Consider the following 21,641-nt stretch of genomic DNA (forward strand, 5'->3'; position numbering starts at 1 on the left):
AGCTGATGTCTTAGGCGCAGGAGATCAGAACAGCTCCACTGTGTGTCTCTTGTATACACACACACACACACGCTGTAACGCTCCCCTCCTTTGCGCTCTTTAATTCTCTGTAAATTCCACCAGTGAGTGAAGGGCTTGGTGTGTTGTGTTGTGCATGTGTGCATTCCTGCCTCTGGTATCCCGAACATCTCATCACATGTGAGGAGTACTGTGGCTGTCTGAAAGAAGGGGGACAAGAGACGGACAGTGAAAAAGAGGGAAAATAGGACGAGGTGAAGCCAGTGATTGTACCAGAGGGTGGCTCTGAGCGGTCGGCTGATGACGTGAAGCACTGCACACACATCTGGAACAGCTTGTGCAGCTGCACCTGAAGAGAAGGGCTCCTCCGCAAAGCCTCTGCCGGCACTTTCTCTATCTCCCTCGTGCTCTTTTTTTTCCTCACTGTCTCTAAATCTTCCCCTCTCTGGTCTCCGTCTGCCGGAGCGCTAGAATGGTTACCCGCTGAGCATCAGCAAAGAAGAGCGAGTGAACCGAAGCGAAAGAGAAGAGGAGAGAGGAGGCACAAGAGGACAGGAACATGGGAAAGAATTATTAAGCATGAGGTAGGAGAGAGAAGTTGACAACCATAGTATGAGAGCAAGTGAAGAAGAGAGGGAGCGCAAGAAATCTACAAAAAAAGAGAGGGATGGAGGAGGAGAGAGTGTGAAAGACGGAGAAAGAGAGGCAGAGAGGGGATTAAAAAGCCGGAATGCGCTGACACTGGAGACCTGAGTTTCTGTTTGCACTTGGCACAGCACGTCCTGTCACTCCACAGGTTTATCCACACATACACCAATTTACCAGCACACGCACACACTCACACACACTGTTTGCTTTGGAGGATGATCCCAGGAGGCCACGCCAGGAGAAGAGAACACCTTCCAAGGATCTCTTAACCCTCCACCCCTCACCCCCAGCTCGCCTTCCCAAAAGTGCCCTCCCTCTGGCCCTCTCAGCCTACCTGCACCAGTCACAACACGCTGGAGCTGGAGAGTCACAGTCACACTCACTGAGAGCTGAGAAACCCTGGATTGTCCACGGGACACAGCTGCAGTCACACTGGCTGAGAAAGACTGAGGAGCTTTACTGATCTGCTGACCTGAAGGATGTCTAAAGCCTCCAGGCTGGCCCGGCCCCCGTCGATAGGGGCTGGATCCAAGCTGCCCTCCCCAAGGAAGGAATGCCCTGGCACAGCCGGTCGAGCCCGGGTGCTGAGCGTGGGGGAAAAGCTGATGAGGGCAGGTAGCGACGGTATCCTGAGCAGACAGAAGTCTTTAAAGGCCGCTGCGCCCCGAGACAAAGCGCAGACCCCGACTGAAACTCAGGCCCCTAGCCAGAGTCCAGGTGAGAAGGGCGAAAATATGGAGACGGTCACTCCCAAGAGCAAGATCAACCCGCCCAAAGCTTCAAGTCAGCAGCAAGGCTCTGTGCACAGTAAGTAATGAGCCAAACTTCATCATCTGAAACTTGCCTCCAGTGATCTTTACAAGAAACTTTGATTTAAAATTGATGCAGGTACATGCTTAAAGTGACTACACAGATTTCAGTTGTGTCTTCTTTCTACTCATCTGTCATCATTTGTCCGTCAGTTAAGCATGCAGGGGATTAGGCTTTAGTCTGCTTCTTGCGTGTCCCCCTTGATGCCAGTAATTGTGTGCTTAATTGATGAGGTCTACCTGGGTTATCAGTGATCTCCCTCCTGCCCTGTGGCAAAGGATGCTCTTGTCAAGCAGCCACGATTAACAAGGTTTCGGGCCAAAAATAGCACAGCGTTAAAAAATGCAAGGGTCTGCTTGGAGGGGTGGGCATGTTGCTGCAGAGACCAGTGAAAAGTTGATCTCGGAAGTCCAGTTTGAGTAAAACAGCCTTGAGTATAGACACAACAAATGTTGCACAAGACTTTATACTATGTGACAAGATTTTATGACTACAGCAAGTTATCTCAATGGCAATCATTTTATTTTACGCCTTGACAGTCGCGAGATATACTGTAGTATACTGTACTGTAATTGCTTTGCTCATTTTACAAGGTACTCTATCAACAACATTGCAGGGTTTTTTTGCAGGATGATCCTGCATTTCCCCCCTGTGCCTTTTGTATCCATAATCCTGCTGCGCCAATGCATCTGCCTCATTGATATGAATGAGGAAGCTTAATTTTTCGGCACAGTGCTATGGAGGATGGAGGAGAGAGGAATGACTACTCATGGGATCTCTGTCACTATCCCACTGCCTCGGTCTCTGTGGGGTGCAGATTAAGAAATGGAGGGGCCAAGAGGTTGAGGAAAGTGGTCTTATCATTCCCTTTTGGCCTTCTCACCAGATTCCTAACTCTGCGGGGTGCTAGCTTTCATGGTTTTGTCAGGTCACAGTCGTCTCACACTCTCAAAAGCAACTTGACCAAGACTGTTGAATTTGTGTACTCTGCATATACTGCCAGCAGCTGTTAAGAGACCGATTGACAGACTGGGTATTTTTTTTCTCCATCCATTAAAAGGTTTCCTGTCAATCACACTTGACTGTTCAGCTTGTATTCAAAGACAGCAGTTGCGGAGAGTAAGGGGGGTTTAAGTGTGGGGGTGACGTAGACGTAGGCAACAGGGGTGAGTCAAGTGAGAGAGTGACAGAAGGAGGTCAGGAATGTGAGCAGGGCATGCTGAGAAATCAACAGGTCTTGAGCTGCGTCTGCTTGTGAATCCCTCCCCGCAGTAAAGACAGGTTATGGGTTATAAGGGGGCAGGTTTGTACTGGAAACCAGATGTTCTTGTCTGTGCAGCTTCCAGTCTCGTCTTTATACAAATAAAGGGTCTTTATGCAGCGCTGATTCACTTCGTAAGGGTTAGGGTCAGTCTGCCTTTAGTTCATTTGCCCCTAAATGTGCGCTGACACAATACTGATAGAGTTAAGTAAAAAAAAAATCTAAAATTGGTCTTAATGGATCATGTGTGTTCATTTAAGGGCATTAAAAGTGACCCATCCTCTCTTTATACCGTCTATATTTCTAAGTTTTTCTACGTTTGTCTTCTTTTCTCATGTCCTCCCTCGCTCATTGCTTTTCATGTGTTTCTTTGTCTTTCTTCACACCCTCTCCACTTTTGTTTCTCTCTGCGCTTTTGTCCTCCTCATTCCTTTTCTTCCTGTCATGTTTTGACAGCAATTGAATCGGTTATTGAAAGATGCCATCGCCGCCCACACACACATATGCAGACTATCAAAAAGAATAAATGAACTGTGTGTACTCTCCCCATTTCGCCTCTGTCTCAGTGTGCATTTTCGAGACAGCGAGAACTCTGTAGATTTCTTGTTATGGACAGTAACTTTGAAGTTCCAGTGCTCCAACAGTCCAGTCTCTCTAGAAACCAGCTATACAGTAGACTGATTGCACAGCCCTTTGATATACAACACTCACAAGGTCTTCACTTTAGGGAACTGCTGCTGGCTGCACGGAGCCATGTGCTGCTTAAGTATTTGGATTTTAAATAGGCCAGCACAATTAAATACCCTTTCACTGCAGGCTAATGGGCAGCTCATCATATTCCCTATCCACTTATGGCTTGTATACAAACAAGGCTGGTTAATGGGGGGGGGTTTAGACCGTGCCAGGTCCTCATTTCCCCCGCTAATGCCAGTTACAGGGCATGACGGCAGCTAAAGCACAGACCCACAGGGTCAGACAGAGCTGATGCACACCGCACTGGCAGACGATAAGTGCGTGTGACAGGTGACATTTCCACTGTGTGAAAGCTTCAGAGCTGACTGCTGCTCGCCAAAGGGCCCAATTTCAGCCTTAAAGTGGCAGCTTCCACCGAAAGCAAAATCCGTTTGACATTTTCTGTCCAGAGAGGATATAATACGAGTCTCAAGTACAGGTTCAAGTTCACCTTTTTTTTTTTTTTTTTTTTGGATACTGTATGACATTGCATCAAAGTACGGTTCAGCAACATCTTGCCTGACTCCTCTAGGCATCTCTCGCTCTGGATACACATCTATATGTATTCTCGATCTGTTATTATGTACACTACACAGACACCCAGACGTTACACCCGTGTGATTTTGAACATCATTCCAAAACGTTAACAGCCTCCACCCTTCTGAGAAGGCTTTAAACAAGATTTGAAACCAGGCTGCCAGGATTTGCTCCCATTCATCAACAAGAGCATTAATGAGGTCAAACACTGATGCTTGCCAAATTCTTTCCATAGGTGTTGGATGAGGTTGAGGTCAGGGCTCTGTGCCTCTGATGCTTCTATACACCTAACTCTGAAAACTGTTTCTTTATGCAGCTTACTTTGTGTCCAGGTCCTGTTTGTCCACATACTTTTGGTCATGTAGTCTATGTCTTTTTTTTTCCAACTAGTGTTGTCACAATACAGGAATTTCTATCTGCGATACAATACCTTAAAAATATCAATATTCAGTAGCATGGGGGAAAATAACATTGAAGGCAAAAAATTAAAACATGACAACTTGTTTTTCTTAGTGGCAGAGTACTACTTAGCGGAATAACTGTACTAAGCAGAATGACAATAGTGAACATTGACAATAAGAGAGAGCAAGAAAACACAGCTGACGGTAAACATTAACAATAAGAGAGAGCAAGAAAACGCAGCTGACGCCAAACATTTACAATAAGAGAGAGCAAAAAAACGCAGCTGACGTGAAACATTAACAGTAAGAGAGAGAGAGAGAGAGAGAGCAAGAAAGCGCAGCTGATCTATGTAGCAAAACGGCAAAAATGAGTATTGAAATCTTTTTAAATATTCAGTCGGTTCAGAGAGTATAAAGTTTATTGAACAATTAAAGTAAGCTGTGTAGTGTTGTTCCTCTGCTCTTTAGTTACTTTAAAGTGAGTCAGCTGTGTACCTTTTGTTAAACAGCAACCACTGTGGCCAAATTGACAATTATGAGATTATGGTTAATGCTAAAACATAGTGTAACATAGCAAATGAAGACAAGCATCAACAAGAAAGTGAATGCACTCTGCAATGAGAGCTATACAGCCAGGTCTACTTAGATTTAGCCACCATAACCTACAGGTCATACCAGGTTATTGAATGGAGGAATGGTACCTTTTATAGTTCATTATTTTAAGGTTTTTTTTGTGTGTTTTTTCATCTCCAAAAAGTTACATAGGCGAACTTACCATCATTAAGGAGACACAATATTCATCAGCACAGACTATTGTACAAAACTAACAGGGCAAGGCTAACCAGTAGGGTTGTACCATATCATAAAGTTCACAGTAATACTATTCTAATTTTTGATATGTTAAAGTTTTTTACATCGTCATAATGGCAATATTTAGACTTGTTTACATAATAACGGCATACCATTACACACAGTACCAACAAGCATGGCTGAGAGCAAATTGTTACCGGCGCCACAGCAGAGGAGTTAAGTTCCAAAAAGGGGAGCAACTTCAGTAGTGTGGAACTGAAGCGTCGTTAGGCCTGGGGGTCCGAATGTTTTATGAACAGCCCCGGGCTTTTCAGACCCTTTTAGTGACTTGCTGCTCAGAATAAATTCAGTTAGCAGCTTCTCTGGCAGCAGTAAAGTGTCACTCTACTTCTTCTCTCTCACCGTGCACACAGGAATTGACGTTCCCAAGTCATTTTGCCATAAGCCTGTCATAAAGTAAGCCTACGCGAAGCTCGACAAAAAAGTTAATATGTGTAAATGTGCAGTAATCTTTGCAACATAACTTCCTGTCTCAATAGATACAGGCCTGTGTGTATGCGTGTGTGTGGGGGGTCTGATGGTCAGTGCCTAGTGACACAGTTGGCACAGCAAAGGAGAAATGGCAGAGCATACAGGTCCAGCTGGAAAAATACAGCTCAACTTTTTTTGGGTCTTTCCAAAAGAGAAAGAAGAAGGTGTACAAATGTGGTAACTTTTAATAATTTACTCATTTTGTTGCAATTGTATGTTCTTGAAATCATTATCACAAAAATGCCCTAAAATACTGTGATAAAAATTTTAGGGCCATATTGCCAACCCTGACTGACCAGCTGATGAAAACATCTGGAATGGTAACGGTCTGGAAAGACTTTGACTTAACCTCTCTCTGGCTCTCCTATCAATCTTTGCTATCTCCAGGCCTCCCAGACTCTTTTTCTCTCTTTGTGTGTCTAGATCAACTTGAAAGTATTTCACCTCCTGTGTAACCTAAGGGGTCCTTTGATCCCATGCCCCATCGTGCGAGGATTTGTTTCCAAGATGCTCTTGAGATAAAGTCATTTTTGGATGACCTCACCTTGTGGTGATTGAGAAGGTGAGTCAGTAAAAGAAACAGAACACAGCGTGATCGGGGGGTTTCATACGCTGCGTCTGCATTTTTCTTTACCCACCCAGACACGGGCACCAGCACTCGTGATATGTTGTTTCTTGCCTGATACTGTTTCACAAGATTTGTTACCACATCAGTATGTGCGGAGTTGCTTCAGCTTGTTTACGAGTGATGGAGGTTATTAAGACCTTTCAGTGTAGCCTCAAATGCCATAATGTACATGTGTACTTCTAGCCGTTGACAACTGCGCTAACAGCATATGGATGTGAATCACTGGCCAGAGAAGTGTTACATGCTTTTACATGCTCGCGGTACAATGTGTCAGTTTTGCTCACTGTTGATAGTCTGAGTGGTGTGTAACCATGACAGACTTCTTTTTTTTGCCTTATTTCCTTGTTGAAAAAGAAAAAGCTTAGTGTAACGGGAATGAGTTCGAGGATTGGGATGTGATCACCCATTTCTTTGACACTGAAGCCAAGAGTAAGGATTACATTAATTGCAGCCACTCGTGACTCTTTAAACCCCCCAGTTGTCTCTCTGGGTTTTTTTCTTCTTTGACAACTATCAGGCAGACTGCAAGAGTTATTAAGACTACAAAACACTTTCCCTCCACATCAATTGGCCCGCTAAAACGGATATGTAGTTCTAATTCTTCAGAAAGCCACTTTAATTACCTTTTTGTGTACATATCTGTTACAGAATTGGATGGTTTACAAGTTTCTGACTCACTGTACAGTGTCTTTTTATTCTGCCAAAAGGGAATTTGAGAGTGTGAGTTCCTTTGTATTATCCAGACCTTCCTTTTTTTGTGATTGAGCTGACAAATTGAAGCCCGTAAGTAGGGGGTTGATTCAAAGCAAACCCCCTCCACTCTGACTTTGAATTGAGCAATCACAAACTGTTATTCATATGATTTACCCACCATTATGTCATGCTGATCTTGTCCATTTGCATATGATTGAGAAAAAACATCCTTTACACCTGGTGCAAGAAATTTGAGTGACTGTCTCAATAGTATCTGAAAGTAGGGCTGTTGCAGTGAAGGAATTTCCCCTGCGGTGTTTAACAGAGGCTCAAAAGTGTGATGTGGCGCAATCATGGATGAATAAGGAGAACTGGGCTCTCATTTATAAAATAGTTCAATGGATTCATACTAAAAATGTACGTACTGACAAAAGCCAAAAGTGGCATGTGCCAAAAAATATTCGACAGTTTCTACAAGCCAACACACTCACTCCGACCTTGTCACATATTGACATGCTTGGTCATCGACTTTCCACATTCACATACGATGTGCAAGGTACCGTTGGTGCATTGGTTGTTGACGTCCTGGGACACCGTGTCAAGTTCTTGTCTTTCAAAATACACTTCTGTTTTCACAGGAAATTTAACGTTTACATTCAGTCTCTTTCGACATAAATGCTCTACGTTGGTACAACACTGCAAATTGATTGATTTTTCTTCAACAAGAAACATACGTGGTTGGGTTTAGGCAACAACAGCACGTGGTTAGGTTTAGGAAGAAACAACAAGGTATGGCTTTAGAATCTTACGGGACACGAACACCACTCTCTTGGGTGAAAGTCAAAGTTGGATCCACTCACCACCCCTTCCGTGCGCCCCATTCAGACTTTCGCCATCTTAACTCTCATTCTTGTCCCACTGCATTTCCCCCTGATGTTGCCAGGCAGCGTTAAACTATAACAGCAACTGGCTGCGTATCATGCTGACGTTAAAGGATGCCTTTTCGTTGGTTTCTGATGCAGGAAGTCACTGCCCAAGCCCTGGATTTTGACGACTTTGGAGTGAGATCGTGTTCTCCAATCAGACTTCCAACTCACCATCTGCGTCGCCAATTTCCTATCTCCAAAATGTTTGTAAGCATGGGTCAAAGTCTCTCACATCAAGTCTGTTTTTATAGATAAAAACGTTTGCGTGGGAAGTGGCGTACACCTTTTTCTGGCCTCATTTTATGCTTAAGTATGTTTATAAATGAGACCCTTGGATACAGTGTTACAGGCGGGACCCTGTTCATTCCTATGAAAGTTGCTCACTGGTGCATGAAGCCAAAATTTTTTAGAAGCTGCATGTAAAATTACCCAGATGATTGGCATTGCTTACACATCATTGGGCCCCTGGCTCAGCACAGAACAGACACTCTGCGTCTCGCCATGCTGCTGGTGTTTGTAGCAGTGTAAATATGTGGCGGTCCCACGAAAACAGTAAAAAACATGAACATAGCAGCCTGTCACTAGTTATTATCCATTTACGTCAGTTCCTCTAACGCATTCAGATATCTGTTTTTGTTAAGGAGTTTTAAAATTTTTTAAGAACTTTTCCTCAAAATACCACAAGAGAGGAAGTGACTTAATGTTTTCTCAGCTGTGGGAGACAACTCACTATTGTCTAAGACTTGTCAATAAGTACCCGAGCCTGGAGAGAAGTCCAATGAGTCATTAGAAGAAAGAAGAGTAGGTGAGTTAATGGTGTGTTCATGGACCTGGGGTGTGTGTTCAGAAAAAGAGTGGATGTGACTCATCCCTCAAACAGAAACAGATAATAATCGGGCCACTGAGCAAGAAGAAAGAGCCTTGGTTATGTGACTACTCATGAGTGTGTATTGTAAATCCCCCTGTTGTCTCTGGTGTGTTTTTCTTTGGGGGTGTAGCTTGGGGCAATGTTGCTTCTTCCTGATTCCTGAGGCTGTGCGGATCTCAAAGAGAGACAGCAGAGGGGATTGGCTTTCTCTCTGTGTCAGATTAAGGATAAAACAAAGGCCTTAATCTCTGCGATGCCCACCCTGACTTCACTTCCCAGGGTTTGCACTTGCTGAAGTCAGACATTACCATGTCTACATTTTTTGCATATTTACTTTCCAGTGTGGCCTATTAGTTTGGCTTGATTACACAGCAAAGTCTTCAAAGCTAATACTGCAAATGTGCCATGAAATTCCTTCAAACCAGACATCTCACTACTTGATAGTTTTTTTCAATTAAATGAAATGTGTGTGTGTGTGTGTGTGTGTGTGTTCTAGCCCAAAGCATAAATGTGGTTAATTCACCCAACTGAGGGGTGTAAGCGGATGCAAGGCCTCCCTCAGGGTTTCCTCTCAAAGAGTCGACAGAGAAATCAATATGTCTCCACCTCCCCTCTTACACCCTTTTACCCTTCAGGCAGCAAACGTGATGTGGTGTGTGTGTGTATATATATATCTTTTTTTCTTTTCTTTTTTTTTACTGTGTGGGAATTAGTGAATGTGCACAAAAATGGCTGTATGCACAAACTGCTAAATATTCATACACTTTTATCTCTGCATTTCAGACGATTCAAATTGAATCTCCTACTGTGTTTATTTCTTTCACATCGACATGTTGTTTTAGGGGACTGGATTTTTCATTAATATTACATTAATATTTAGTGTTGCTGGCGGTACACATCTGTGATCATTTGCAAGAGGAATATTTGGTTGAGGTCATTAAAATATTTTGTGTCCATGTAGCATACAGATTAAGAGAGATTTTCTACCGAGTTTAAGGTTAAGTTGAACTTCTGGGGCTGAAAATGAAGCCATCGCTCAAGTGCTAAAATCTGCAGTTCACTGAATGGCCACTTGAGGCTGGCTTCAGAGGCAAGTCGATCCCCATACACACCCATGATAAAATGCCCAACTTTACAGAAGAAATTAACATGTTTGTAGCCTGGTACAAAAAAAATGGTTTTGGTCTCCATAGCTTATTTCCCCATTCGTGACAATTGTATGGGGGATGAATTTAACTGTAAGTCATACATAATTAAGTGCGAGCAGCTTTGAGTGGCAGGCTGTCTACTGTTAGTGTCTTTGGCTTCTCAATCAGATCCACTCCTCGCTCCACCACAGCTCCAGCCTCTTGTCCAAATATGGTCACTTCTGGCTCCAAAAACCAAGATGGCAATGGCCAAAATGCAGAACTCGAGGCTTCAAAACGGGAGTCTACAAACCAATGGGTGGTGTCACGGTAGCTACATCCATTATTTTATTCATTCTATGACTAACCTCACAGCGAGAGGGTTCCTGGTTCGAGTTCGCGGGTGGGGGAGTTTGCATGTTCTCCCCGTGTCAGCGTCGGTTTTCTCTGGGTACTCCAGCTTCCTCCCACAGTTCAAAGACATGCAGATTAGGTTAATTGGTGACTCTAAATTGCCCGTAGGTGTGAATGTGAGTGTGAATGGTTGTCTGTCTCTAAGTGTCAGCTCTGTGATAGCCTGGCTGGTATTGTTAGGCTACAAAATAAATAGAATTAAATGTCAGTACACATACTAGTGGAGGAACATCAGCAACATAACCCCTCATGTCCAACTCAACAGTAAATTCAACCTCTATAGATGACACTTTGCAGCCCATACATACAACTAATTTCATTTCAGCCTCACTAGAACTAACCACCCAGGCAGACAGCATGGGGCTGTCTTAACACTAAAGTGTACAGAAGCTACATCCACAAACACATTTTACAGCAAAGGAGACACAGCTCAGTTTTTATGCACACCGTATACATGCAACACTCCCTAGCAATCCTGTGGTTGTTGACATTATCACTCTGAGTTGTTGCACTCACCTCTATGAACATCACTCTCTGAACCTTTTGCAGAACAAAGTCCTTCTCTCTGTTTGTTGATTCTTGAAGCATATCGTTGTACTATTACTACTGTGGGTTGCTGCTTGTTTCTGCCTGAGTCTGTGTATGGTCTGGTTAGATTGTAAAACTGAATTGCCCCTCTGGGATAAATAAGGTTGTCTGAACTGAACTGAACTGAACTGAACTGAACTGAACTGAAAAACCAGTTCACTTTCTCACTTGTCCCACTATAACCAGTCCACTCAGCCTCAGGAATTATTGCCAGAAACTGTAGAAAGTTATCAAACACCTCACTAAATGTGTAAGTTCTTCAGTTAACATGAGCACTTTAGCATGCTAACAATCTGCCCTGTGTCACCTCACATTGTGGGTGTGTTTGATTTGGGTCACTAAACTGCTCCCTTGGTGGAGCATCAAATGAGTGATTAATTTAGGTAGATGCCACCTTTGTAACTATGCTGAGGCATAGTTAAACTAACCACAAATTTAAGTGCATTGCTTTTGTACTGTTCATTAAACACTAGGCCCAACTCTAGTGTGACTCCCATTCTGCACCCTCCCACCACCTGACCTCGGCCAGTGAATGTGAACATTTACAACATGTATCTCCTCCAGAGTGTCCGTCACCTGTCAAGCTTTGTTCTTCTGCAGCCGCAGAGAGACCTCAAGCTTCTTCTCTGCTGCAGCTGCTTATTTACCTCCTTCCTTTTGTTCCATTCTCTCACAGTTTATATTCACTTTTGTTTGTAGGCTACTCAGTGACAGATGCGACTTGAAATGTAGCAGGGTGCAATACTAGTACAAGTAAAAATGTTACAGTAATGAGAGTATGTAATTTATTACTTCCACCCCTGCTAATTACTTTAAATATACAGTAATGGTGAAGTAATTCAATGGCTTTTGAGTGAAGAAAGGTAGTTGTAGCTAAGCACTCATGGTCAGTAACTTTTATAACATTGAATTAGCATAAAGACTGGAAGCCTGGGGAAACAGCCTGGTTCTCTCCGATGTGCAAAGACACCAGCACTGTAAAGCTCAGTAATTTACACCTATTATCTAGTTTGTTTAATGGGTGCATACGCTGAAATGTAAAAACAGAAAGTTGTTCTTTTACCTGGAGTTTAGTGCTTTCATGTTTGTGGAACTACCAGCAGTGACTTCCTGGGGTCTTGTTGAAATAGTTACAACATGTAACTCCTTGTAAAACCACACGTTTTTGTTTTTACCTTTCAGTTTGTGTGCATAATACACAAATGAGATATGATGTGAGCTTTAGAGGCCTTGGTAGACTTTTTGTTTTATTCTGATGAAGCTAGGCTGGCTGTTTCCCCCTGCTACAAGTCTTTATGCTAAGCTAAGCTAATTACCTCCTGGCTCCAGCTCCGTACTTAGCCCACAGACACGAGAGTGATATTAATCTTTTTGAGTACATGTCCCAAAATGTTGAACTGCTCCTTTAAATAAAACAGTGTTGAAATAAACATAATATCTGACTAATGGTGTGTGAGTGTGCAGATGTGGACCACATGATCCACCATGGGAAAGTCTACTGTACACTGTCAGATGATTAGGGCATGTGATGTGGCTGAAGACTGGAGGGTTGCACTATGATATTACAACAAGTGATTTCTACATCCCTGGCATCAGTATCTAAATTTCACACTCCAGAAATTACAGCACTCTTACTGCTTTCCATCACCTGATTTTCCCTCCTTGTGTTGTCACTATTTTTAAGACTGATGGTGTGTTTTCATTACCTCAAGCTATGGCAGGCATGAAAGTGAAACTCTGAGGTTTTGGGTTGCAGAAGTTAAGGACCTACTGACCTTTAGCTGACACCCTGTGGCTAAATGTCCTCGTATAAATCATATCTGAGATAACAATGAAAAGAGAAATCAATCACCACCCTAAAAATGTGTCCAGAGATTTGAGTGATACCACATTCCTTCTCTGGTTCTTTAAGAGGTTCCAGCGGGCCCTGAGCAACTTTTTTTTCTCCTTCATAAAATGGAGCGTTTAAGGGCATTTCTTGAAAGCATACTTGTGGTTTATGGTCAGGAAAAGGAACTAGTAGCGACACAGAAAACTCATGTCTCTATTCATTGTTGAGGACAGGAAGGGCACTTGCTGTGTTTACTTCTCGGTTGATCCCTGAACTTTGCAAAGGGATGCAAACTCGCTGCTCAGTAAATACTAGCTGTAAATTCAAAAATAGAAGCATCATGCATGTCTGAAGCAGCATGGTAATTTTTGATTTTCCTCTTGACTTTACCCTGTTGTCTTCTGTGCCACTTTGCCGCAACTGCAGCTTTCACCGCCTCAAAACTGCCCTCGTCTGTCCCAGTTTTCAACACCAGACGTGACAACAAACTGCGAACATGCAGTATCTGGTGTGACAGTCACACAGCTCAGCAAATGACCAGGATGAAAGGAAACTCTCGGTTCTTACAGTACAGTGCTTGTTGATGAATCGTCATCTGTGATCCACTGTACATGCAAGCATACATATTGCAGCTTGTATATTTCTTATCTTGTGGTCAGTCTGTGTGAAAATGTAATTGTATGCTGTCTGCTGGAGATAGATCCAAAGCCAGCGTACTGTGTTTGAATATCACTCTCCAGCCAGAGAAGCCTATAAAAATCTCAGTGGCCTTTTTTTATTGTTGTGATGCACTTACATGCAGAAAACAAAGATGGAAAATAAGCTCCAAGATGCCTGGGTTGGGAGTTTGTGGTTGCAGCAGGGGCAACACATTACCCTTGTGTTTTAGCCAAGGCAGTGGCTCGTAAAGATTATTGATGATGTACACCATGTGATACGAGTGCTGAGCAGGATGAGGCGGCATTAAATCTCACTGATGTATAGGCCTCTTTTTCTCTCTTTCTCCCCTTCCTGGGAGAGAGAGGCTGACAGATGAAGAAGAGAAATTAAAAAGTTGCAGGAGGAAAATTGCCAGACAAAGCTGGTCCATACTTTGCTTTAGTGTTTCTCTTTTTTCCTTCCTCTTCTTCTGTTTTTTTCCCTCTTGGCTGCATCAGTGGCATTTCTTGGTTCATCTGTGTGTGTTTGTGTCGGTGTGTGTGCAGACTTGCAATTGCAGTGCTGAGAGCACAGTATGCACGTCAGACAGGTGCATGCATCAACTTGTATTTATTAAAGTTGCATGTGGAATGTGATATGATAGAAGTGTGTTTACCCGCAGTTTTAGTTACCTGTGTGGTTGTTACGGCGGTTTAATCGACCCCCTCTCACAGTATCTGTTTCCCAGCGGCAACTTAGCTTTTCACAAAAACACTCTCTACATTATTGCGTCTATACCTGCCGCAGTAATGAGTTATGGCTCAGGGAGCTCTGAGTGAGCATCTCTTTTTGGCAAGGGGCTTCATGTTTGCAAGATGGACACATAAATTGTATTCACACCGAGCAACTGTTGCCATCAGGGAAAGAAGCCCCACCCGTTTTCAGCGTCTGTCTAAATATGAAACTGATAACTCAGGCATTCCCTTCTGTCGGAGAAGTGTGTCAGTGTTTGCTCACTAAAAGAAATATCTGCATTTATTTGCAAAGACAAACTGCTCCAGTTTCTGCACCAAATCAGTAGCTTGTGTGTGGTTTTGCTTTTAGAAATGGATGGCGGGAGTCAAGAGAGGTTTTTTTTTTGTGGCGTGTGTAAATGTTTATGAGCTGTGTTGCTTCAGGCCTTTGATAGTGAGCGTGATGAACAGGATATTCATATCTAAGAGAAGTCAAAAAGACTTCTCATTGCCAGTGTGAAATATAGATGGTATGGTATTGGGGTTTTATTAACTGTTTGTTTACAGTGAGACCTGATCTTTGCTTATCTCTGCACCAATGAGGGCCTAAAGCCAAAGTAGTCGCATTCATTATAAATTAATTAGAAAGATAGAGAGTTAGGGTGTATTTCACAGTGCCCCAATCAACAGCAAAGCAGCAGTGCACCAAGTGCTTGTTCTTAAAGGGCGCAGTGCTGATATCAGATGCTGCAACATCCTACCGGTTAATAACTGTGTGTGTGCTGCCTAACTGTGGCTTATCCAAAAATAATTGAGTCATTTTTAAATGTACCTCATTTGCCAGCAGAGCAGAATGCCATTGTGCTATAATTGTCAGGTGCTCAGCAGGGTCTCAGCCTGTCATAGTTAACATAATGACTGTCAAATACAGAGAGCACCCTAACCCCTGCTCTGAAGCCATTAAGATCCCCGTGACCCACGTGCGCTGAATTATAAATTTGTGGTTGTGCTATCACTTTATCTCAATTATGTGTCTGACCTTGACACTCTACTTTTGCCTCTGATCCGGCAACAGTTATATTTTTACACCTCTTTCTGAAACCATGCTTTCTTTGGCCCTTTTATAGTACTAACAATCTGTATAGGCACCTGGGCCCAGCTGTTCAGCAGTAATCTGATCAGACTTCAGCTATTGCATTAAATAAAACCTGGAAAATAGGATGTTTAAAAGAAAGAAGTCATCCGTTGATCCTATCTTGATTTTTTACATTTTTGGGATATCTTTGAGCCACAAAATCAGGATTATCCTGATCCCCAGCAGAAGGGTGGATTCAGGGCAGATTTCAGGAATAAAATTCAGTTCAGTTTTATTTATAAAGCCCAATATCACAAATCAAGGTTGCCTCAGAGGACTTCACAGCATACGATATCCATCTGTCCTTGGACCCTCACAGTGGATAAGGAAATGAGGAAAGGTAATAAAACTTTTAAATTGGTCAAATATATACACATTTTTTTATGTTTGGCACTGATTTGCTCAGCTGTTAAAGTTACAATAGATAAGTAGAGATTAAGTTACCTCATAAACCTTTCAATACAGTAAAGTAAAAATAAATACATAAATAAAAAACGATTATGTCTGCATAAATTAATCCCCCAAATTCCTGTCGACATCAAACAAAATTTGCTTTATTTTCTTTCTGTTTCATTCATTTATTCATTTTCCGTAACCGCTTATCCTGTTGAGGGTTGTAGGGGGGCTGGAGCCTATCCAAGATGACACTGGGCGAGAGGCAGGGTACACCCTGGACAGGTCACCAGACTATCACAGAGCTGACACATAGAGACAGACAACCATTCACACTCACATTCACACCTACGGGCAATTTAGAGTCACCAATTAACCTGCATGTCTTTGGACTGTGGGAGGAAGCCGGAGTACCCAGAGAAAACCCACGCTGACATGGGGAGAACATGCATGTTTTCTGTCTCTTCATTAAAAACACCTATAGTGACCCACCTTGGCTATCCTACCTGGTGGTCTTTCACTGAAAATAATTTCACTGTAAAATAACAGTAAACAGCTGGCAGCAGAGATCCCAGTATGTTACTGTTATTTTACAGTGCAGCTACTGTATATGACAGTATCATGGATTACTGTATACTACTGTACAACTGTGGGTTTTACGGTCATTTTACAGTGGCCTACAGTATATGCCAGTTACTGTTTATTTAAAGGTAATAAAATCTGCTACTTTTGGATTTAATTCCTATAAATACCCATAAATATAAATACACAAATATAAATAAATACACAAAATAAAGTAGAAAACACAAAAGAATTAACATTTGAACCATTTGTACAGCTGACTTTATAAGACTAGTGATATTTGGAACATGTTTATAAAAGAACTGAGAAGGTACTATATTACCATATTTAGAAGAAAGTGTCTCCAATAAAATATTGAACTCATGAGCATAACCTCAGAGAAAACACATAAATAAACAAACTGATGACGCATATTTCCACCACTTGACAGAAAATACTGTTTTATGCAGACAAATTACATTTAACTACTGTTATGCGTAACCAACCATACACAACTCATGAAAATAATGAATATTTAAACTTTTTTTTGGTAATAATTGTAATATACTGGAGGATACTGTAAAAAATCCACCATTAATTTACAGCACTTTGTTACAGTGGGGTATTTAATCCCCATTTAGAGCAGTGGTTCCCAACATGTGGGTTGTGGGTCCATTCTGAATGGACTGCAAGTGACTCTGGAATGTTCCAAGTTTGTAAAAAACACATTTTATTTTGAAGTACAGTGGATTTCCCGCAGAAAGCTTTTATTTTAAAATGTTGTTCTCTGCTGTAGAGTGAGTGAATAATGGACAGTTACTTAAAAGAGGCAGCAAACTAGCTTAATGACATGGCCAAACACAAGTATGATGCTGGATATATTGAACTGTGTTGACTTTGAGCTAATGACTAAGGAGAAATCTGGACCGCATGGCTGGATCAGCTGGGAACCACCGCTTTAGAGCACTAGTTATCCAGATTTGGTAATGTTGAAAAGTTTGTTTCTGGATCAGGGTGAGCCAGTCTAATGGTCTTTTGAAAAACCAGCACAAAAGTAAGATGGATTCGCTGATCCTGGATAGTGAAACATGGATCATTTTGACAACCAGGCTCTGAATTCAGACATCCAGCCTGTTCTTTATGGAGACATGTCTGTGCAATATGTGGAGGAACAGAGCTGTAAAACATAGTGCGCTGTTCAATACAAAAAAAAAAAAGAGTAAGATTTATTCCTGCTGCACTGCACTTTGTACTTATTGCAACTTGAAATAAAGCAGACTTCCTGGCCACATATGGAATTTCTCATCTTTTGATAGTGTGCAGGTTTCCTACCACTTCACATAATTATACCTCGCAACACTTAAGTCTTTGACATCAGTGAGAGTGTGGTGAGTTTCCTCCACTCCACACCAGAGAGTCCAATGGCTCCTGGCATGTAGCGCCCCCAGCTGTACAGCTAATAGGATTTCAGGTCGAACTTGATTCATTATGCCCACACTGGATTTTCTGTCCCTGTGAAGGTTTGCACCTCTCATGCAGTTTTGTCAAAGAGTTTACCCTGACGTTTATTCATTTTATCCCTGCTAGCACAGCTTGTTCAATTAGGCTGTGACTGAGAACTTCACTTTTTTGGCAAGTATCTTCCCCCTAAATATGAAGCAGTGCGATGGGTTTGACAGCCACCCTGTGCCTCTGAGCATCTTTGGTACATTCTTACAGTATTAAACACTAGAAACATTGAATCAGGGATCAAATGTACTCGCCCCCACCCCCATCCTCTCTTAAATCTGGGGATTTTTCTAAAGGGGAATAATACGGTTTGGCTGCGTGATGAAGTCATTGGTAAGACTTGCATGCTTTCCAGCTAGGCAGCTAAAGCTATCATGAGACTGACGCAGCATTTTAGCCTGAGCTGCGGGGAGAGAATAGGGGGGGGATTTCTGCTAAACTGATGTCAACAGCTGGAGGTTTAATACTTCACAGAAAACCGGGATGCACACGACAATATTGTGACAGCAGTTTCTCCAATTTTTTATTTTTTTGGGGGGGGGGTTCACTTTTATCTCCGATGCTACCACACTTATTCCAGTTCATCACAAAAATGAAATCAAAAAGGGTGAATGTGTTATCAGTTTAGGAGCAGTGGGAGCTGGAGAGGAGCAAATTTAATAGACCGTTCAACCGAGTGACAGGATAAAAAGATTTAATCCCTTTATTACTATACTTTTGATACTGCTCTGAGTGGAACAGTGGAAATACATTTTGAATCTGATTATTTTGGCTGCGCAAAAGTCAATTGTTTGCATCCATTATTTGTAGAGTCTGTTTCTTTGCTTCAATTGTCTCCTCGAATTAAACTCAGCCAAATAACCATTTGTCATGATCCTTCCGAGCCAATAGTGTTGCAAGACGCCCAGCAGAAGAATGTAGATGGGTTGTGATAGGCATCAGAAACTCTTATCTAACATCCCTTCTGTTATATAATATTTGATTTCTTATAACCAGGGAGACTGAAGGAAAAGATAATGTAAAGCAGAGCAGGCAGGACCCATTCTGGCGTTACACAACAGGCGGTGAAACAAGGATAGGAATCAAACATGATCATTTGGAAAGCTGGACAGTGTGTATTTTTTGCATCCTTGTTGTACAATATAATATATTTCATCTGTGTCCCACCTTCACAACATCATACAGATTCGCTAATAAATGAACACATGCCCAGGTGTATGCTATCAGGACAGATGATGCATGGGTGTTCCTGAGTGGTGACACTGTATAGATGTACGTCTGTCCCTGCAGGCTTGTTGTTTTCAGAGAACAGATGCTGGGCTGCTGGGACTTGGTGATGGCACTGACCTGTGCTGCTCACTGCAGACTGTGTCTCTAAACTCTGTTTGAAAGATCCGGAAAGTTTCAGCACCCCATACTGGCCAAGTTTATTCTGTCCTCGGGGCTGTAAAAAGAGCTACTGCAGACCTTTCCCTCTCTGACTTCCTATCCTGCCTTTAAGTTAAACGTTGAGACAGAAAAATGCAATAAAAATACATTATTACATTCTGAGAATCTAGAAGATGATAAATTCTGAATTTGCCTGCAACACTATAGTAACCTGTTGAATTATAGCGACACAGATTCAATCAGAATGTAAATTGGAACCTTACAACAAACCGCATCATATTATTGTCATTAGGTGGGTTTCCATCCACCTATTTTTATTTGCATTTTCAACAATTGCAAAAAGAAACTTGAATGGAAACGCCAGAAATTCGAAAAAGGGCCGAAATATCGCAAAAAAGTTTTTACGCTTGGAGGGGGTGGAAAAGTCAGCGTATCGATATTAGGAAAATGCAACTTTTGGCAATGGAAACAGCGAATAAACAATGACGTAGGCTACCGAATCCTACTTCTACTTCACACACACACCTGTGTGAACTTAGAGAGAGGTAATTACTCCAGTGTCAGGTGAGTGTAGGCTATTTCACAACTTACCTGAATAGACTGGATGTGTTGAATACCGCTGCATCATGTGTGCTGCCTGGTGTACCAACACAGACATCACGGCATTATGTAGGCTACGCTGACAACGCTGATATGAGTGTGATGAGAGCTCTCGCAATAGCCAAGAAGTCCCCAAGGAATCTCTCCATCTCACCGTAGTCATGGATGTGCTGGTAATTGTTTACATCAGTTGTGGACATGAGACGCTCTCAATGACATCACCTCACGGTGCAACCTTCTGCTCGACCTGTTGACTCCCAGTACTCGCAAAACAATAATGAATGGAAACGTGCATAAATTCGCATTTTCTTTTGCGCATTTTCACAAAATTTGCTTAAAATTTGCGATACATTTGGATAGAAACCCAGCTTTTGTCTCCCACCCAGTATTGTGATAGATAAATATGAGGAAAATATGAATGTTGTCATGTCATTTGAGCTGACTTAACCTTTAAATTTCTTAAAAATTATAATGTAAGATGACATGAAATTTGACATGGATATATTCAGGGTAATTTGGGATATAAATCCTTTTAAAATTTCATATTAACGATAAAAAGCGGCTTGGTGGTGCATTAGTTAGCATTGTCACCTCACAGCAAGAGGGTTTCTGGTTTGAACCTTGGGTGGAGCGTTAGATCCCCAGGATGGTGGAGCCCCTCTGCGCAGAGCCTGCGTGTTCTCCTCATGTCAGCGTGGATTTTCTCTGGGTACTCCAGCTTCCTCCCACAGTCCAAAGACATGCAGGTTAATTGGTGACTCTAAATTGGCCATAGGTGTGAATGTGAGTGTGAATGGTTGTCTGGTGACCTGTCCAGGGTGTACCCCGCCTCTCTCCCAATGTCAGCTGGGACAGGCTCCAGCTTCCCTGTGACCCTTAACAGGATAAGCAGTTTACGGAAAATAAATGAATAAACTTAGAAGGGTTTTTTTTAGATTGAAATTTCTAATATGAGGAAATGATGAATTCGTTATAATGTAATTTGAGGTGAGCATAGCTTAATATTTCTTGAAAACTGTACAGTAAAACCCTATGAACCTTCATAGGGTCATAGTCAGGTTTGTCTTTTCAGCCAATCCTTGAAGGAAAGGGTTTTTTTATGACAGGACAAAGATGATTAGGGTTTCTGGTGATATTTTAACTCTGGAGCTCCCCTTTTAAAATAAAAAAACAGTACAGTAGAATAGATATCAATAGATTTTATGATTTTTAAAAAAAACTGTAATGTGTCTTTGAGCATTTGTTAAAAGCGCTTACAAATAAAAATTATTATTATTATTATTATTATAACTTTTTATTTTATAATTGGATTTCATGTAATGCAAAGTGCAATATAATGTTGTTTCACTTGGTCTATCAAATGAGAGAATTTTTTGCTAAAATACAGATCTTTCTTCATGCATTTTGGCTGCTCTACGCACTCATACCGGAACACACAAATTTAAAAACACGGCTCACTTGACCTCAGTAAGAACCATCAGTCAGGACCACTATTAAAATTATGTTGTATAACTGTGATGTACATGTGATGTGATGTAAACTGACTGACGGCAGCCAGTCATTATTATTAATTGTTAAATGTTCTTGTTGATAAGGGCATCAGACCAAAAAAAGAAAGCATTAACAAAAGGGCACTTTGGACATCAAGTGACAGAGGGGCAGGTGCTCAGACACTCTCAGCCTCCCTTCTGCACACGCTTGGATGACACTATGTGTTTCTTACCGTCATTTATAATAACCTGCCTATTATGCACTTCTGAATAATTTAAGTTAATTTATCTAAAAGTTGCTGGAAATAATAGTGGCAGTTAATTAACAAGTGTAATTTGGGCATGAAACATTCAAATAATTAAATTAG

The 21,641-nt window shown here is 41.9% G+C and overlaps 1 protein-coding gene across 2 annotated transcripts in view; it reads left to right on the forward strand.

Annotated features, from left to right (window-relative positions):
• Window positions 1–1,116: 1,116 nt before the first annotated feature.
• The window catches only part of si:ch211-285f17.1 (sickle tail protein homolog), a 113,903-nt gene continuing 93,378 nt past the window's right edge, over window positions 1,117–21,641 (forward strand). For both annotated transcript variants that reach the window (XM_049564588.1, XM_049564589.1), the window contains exon 1: window positions 1,117–1,473. In XM_049564588.1, coding sequence (XP_049420545.1) covers window positions 1,146–1,473 — 328 coding nt within the window. In that variant the 5' untranslated portion in view covers window positions 1,117–1,145. The remainder of the gene's footprint in view (window positions 1,474–21,641) is intronic.

Source organism: Epinephelus fuscoguttatus, linkage group LG21, assembly GCF_011397635.1.
Source record: "Epinephelus fuscoguttatus linkage group LG21, E.fuscoguttatus.final_Chr_v1".
In the NCBI taxonomy this organism is placed as follows: domain Eukaryota; kingdom Metazoa; phylum Chordata; class Actinopteri; order Perciformes; family Serranidae; genus Epinephelus; species Epinephelus fuscoguttatus.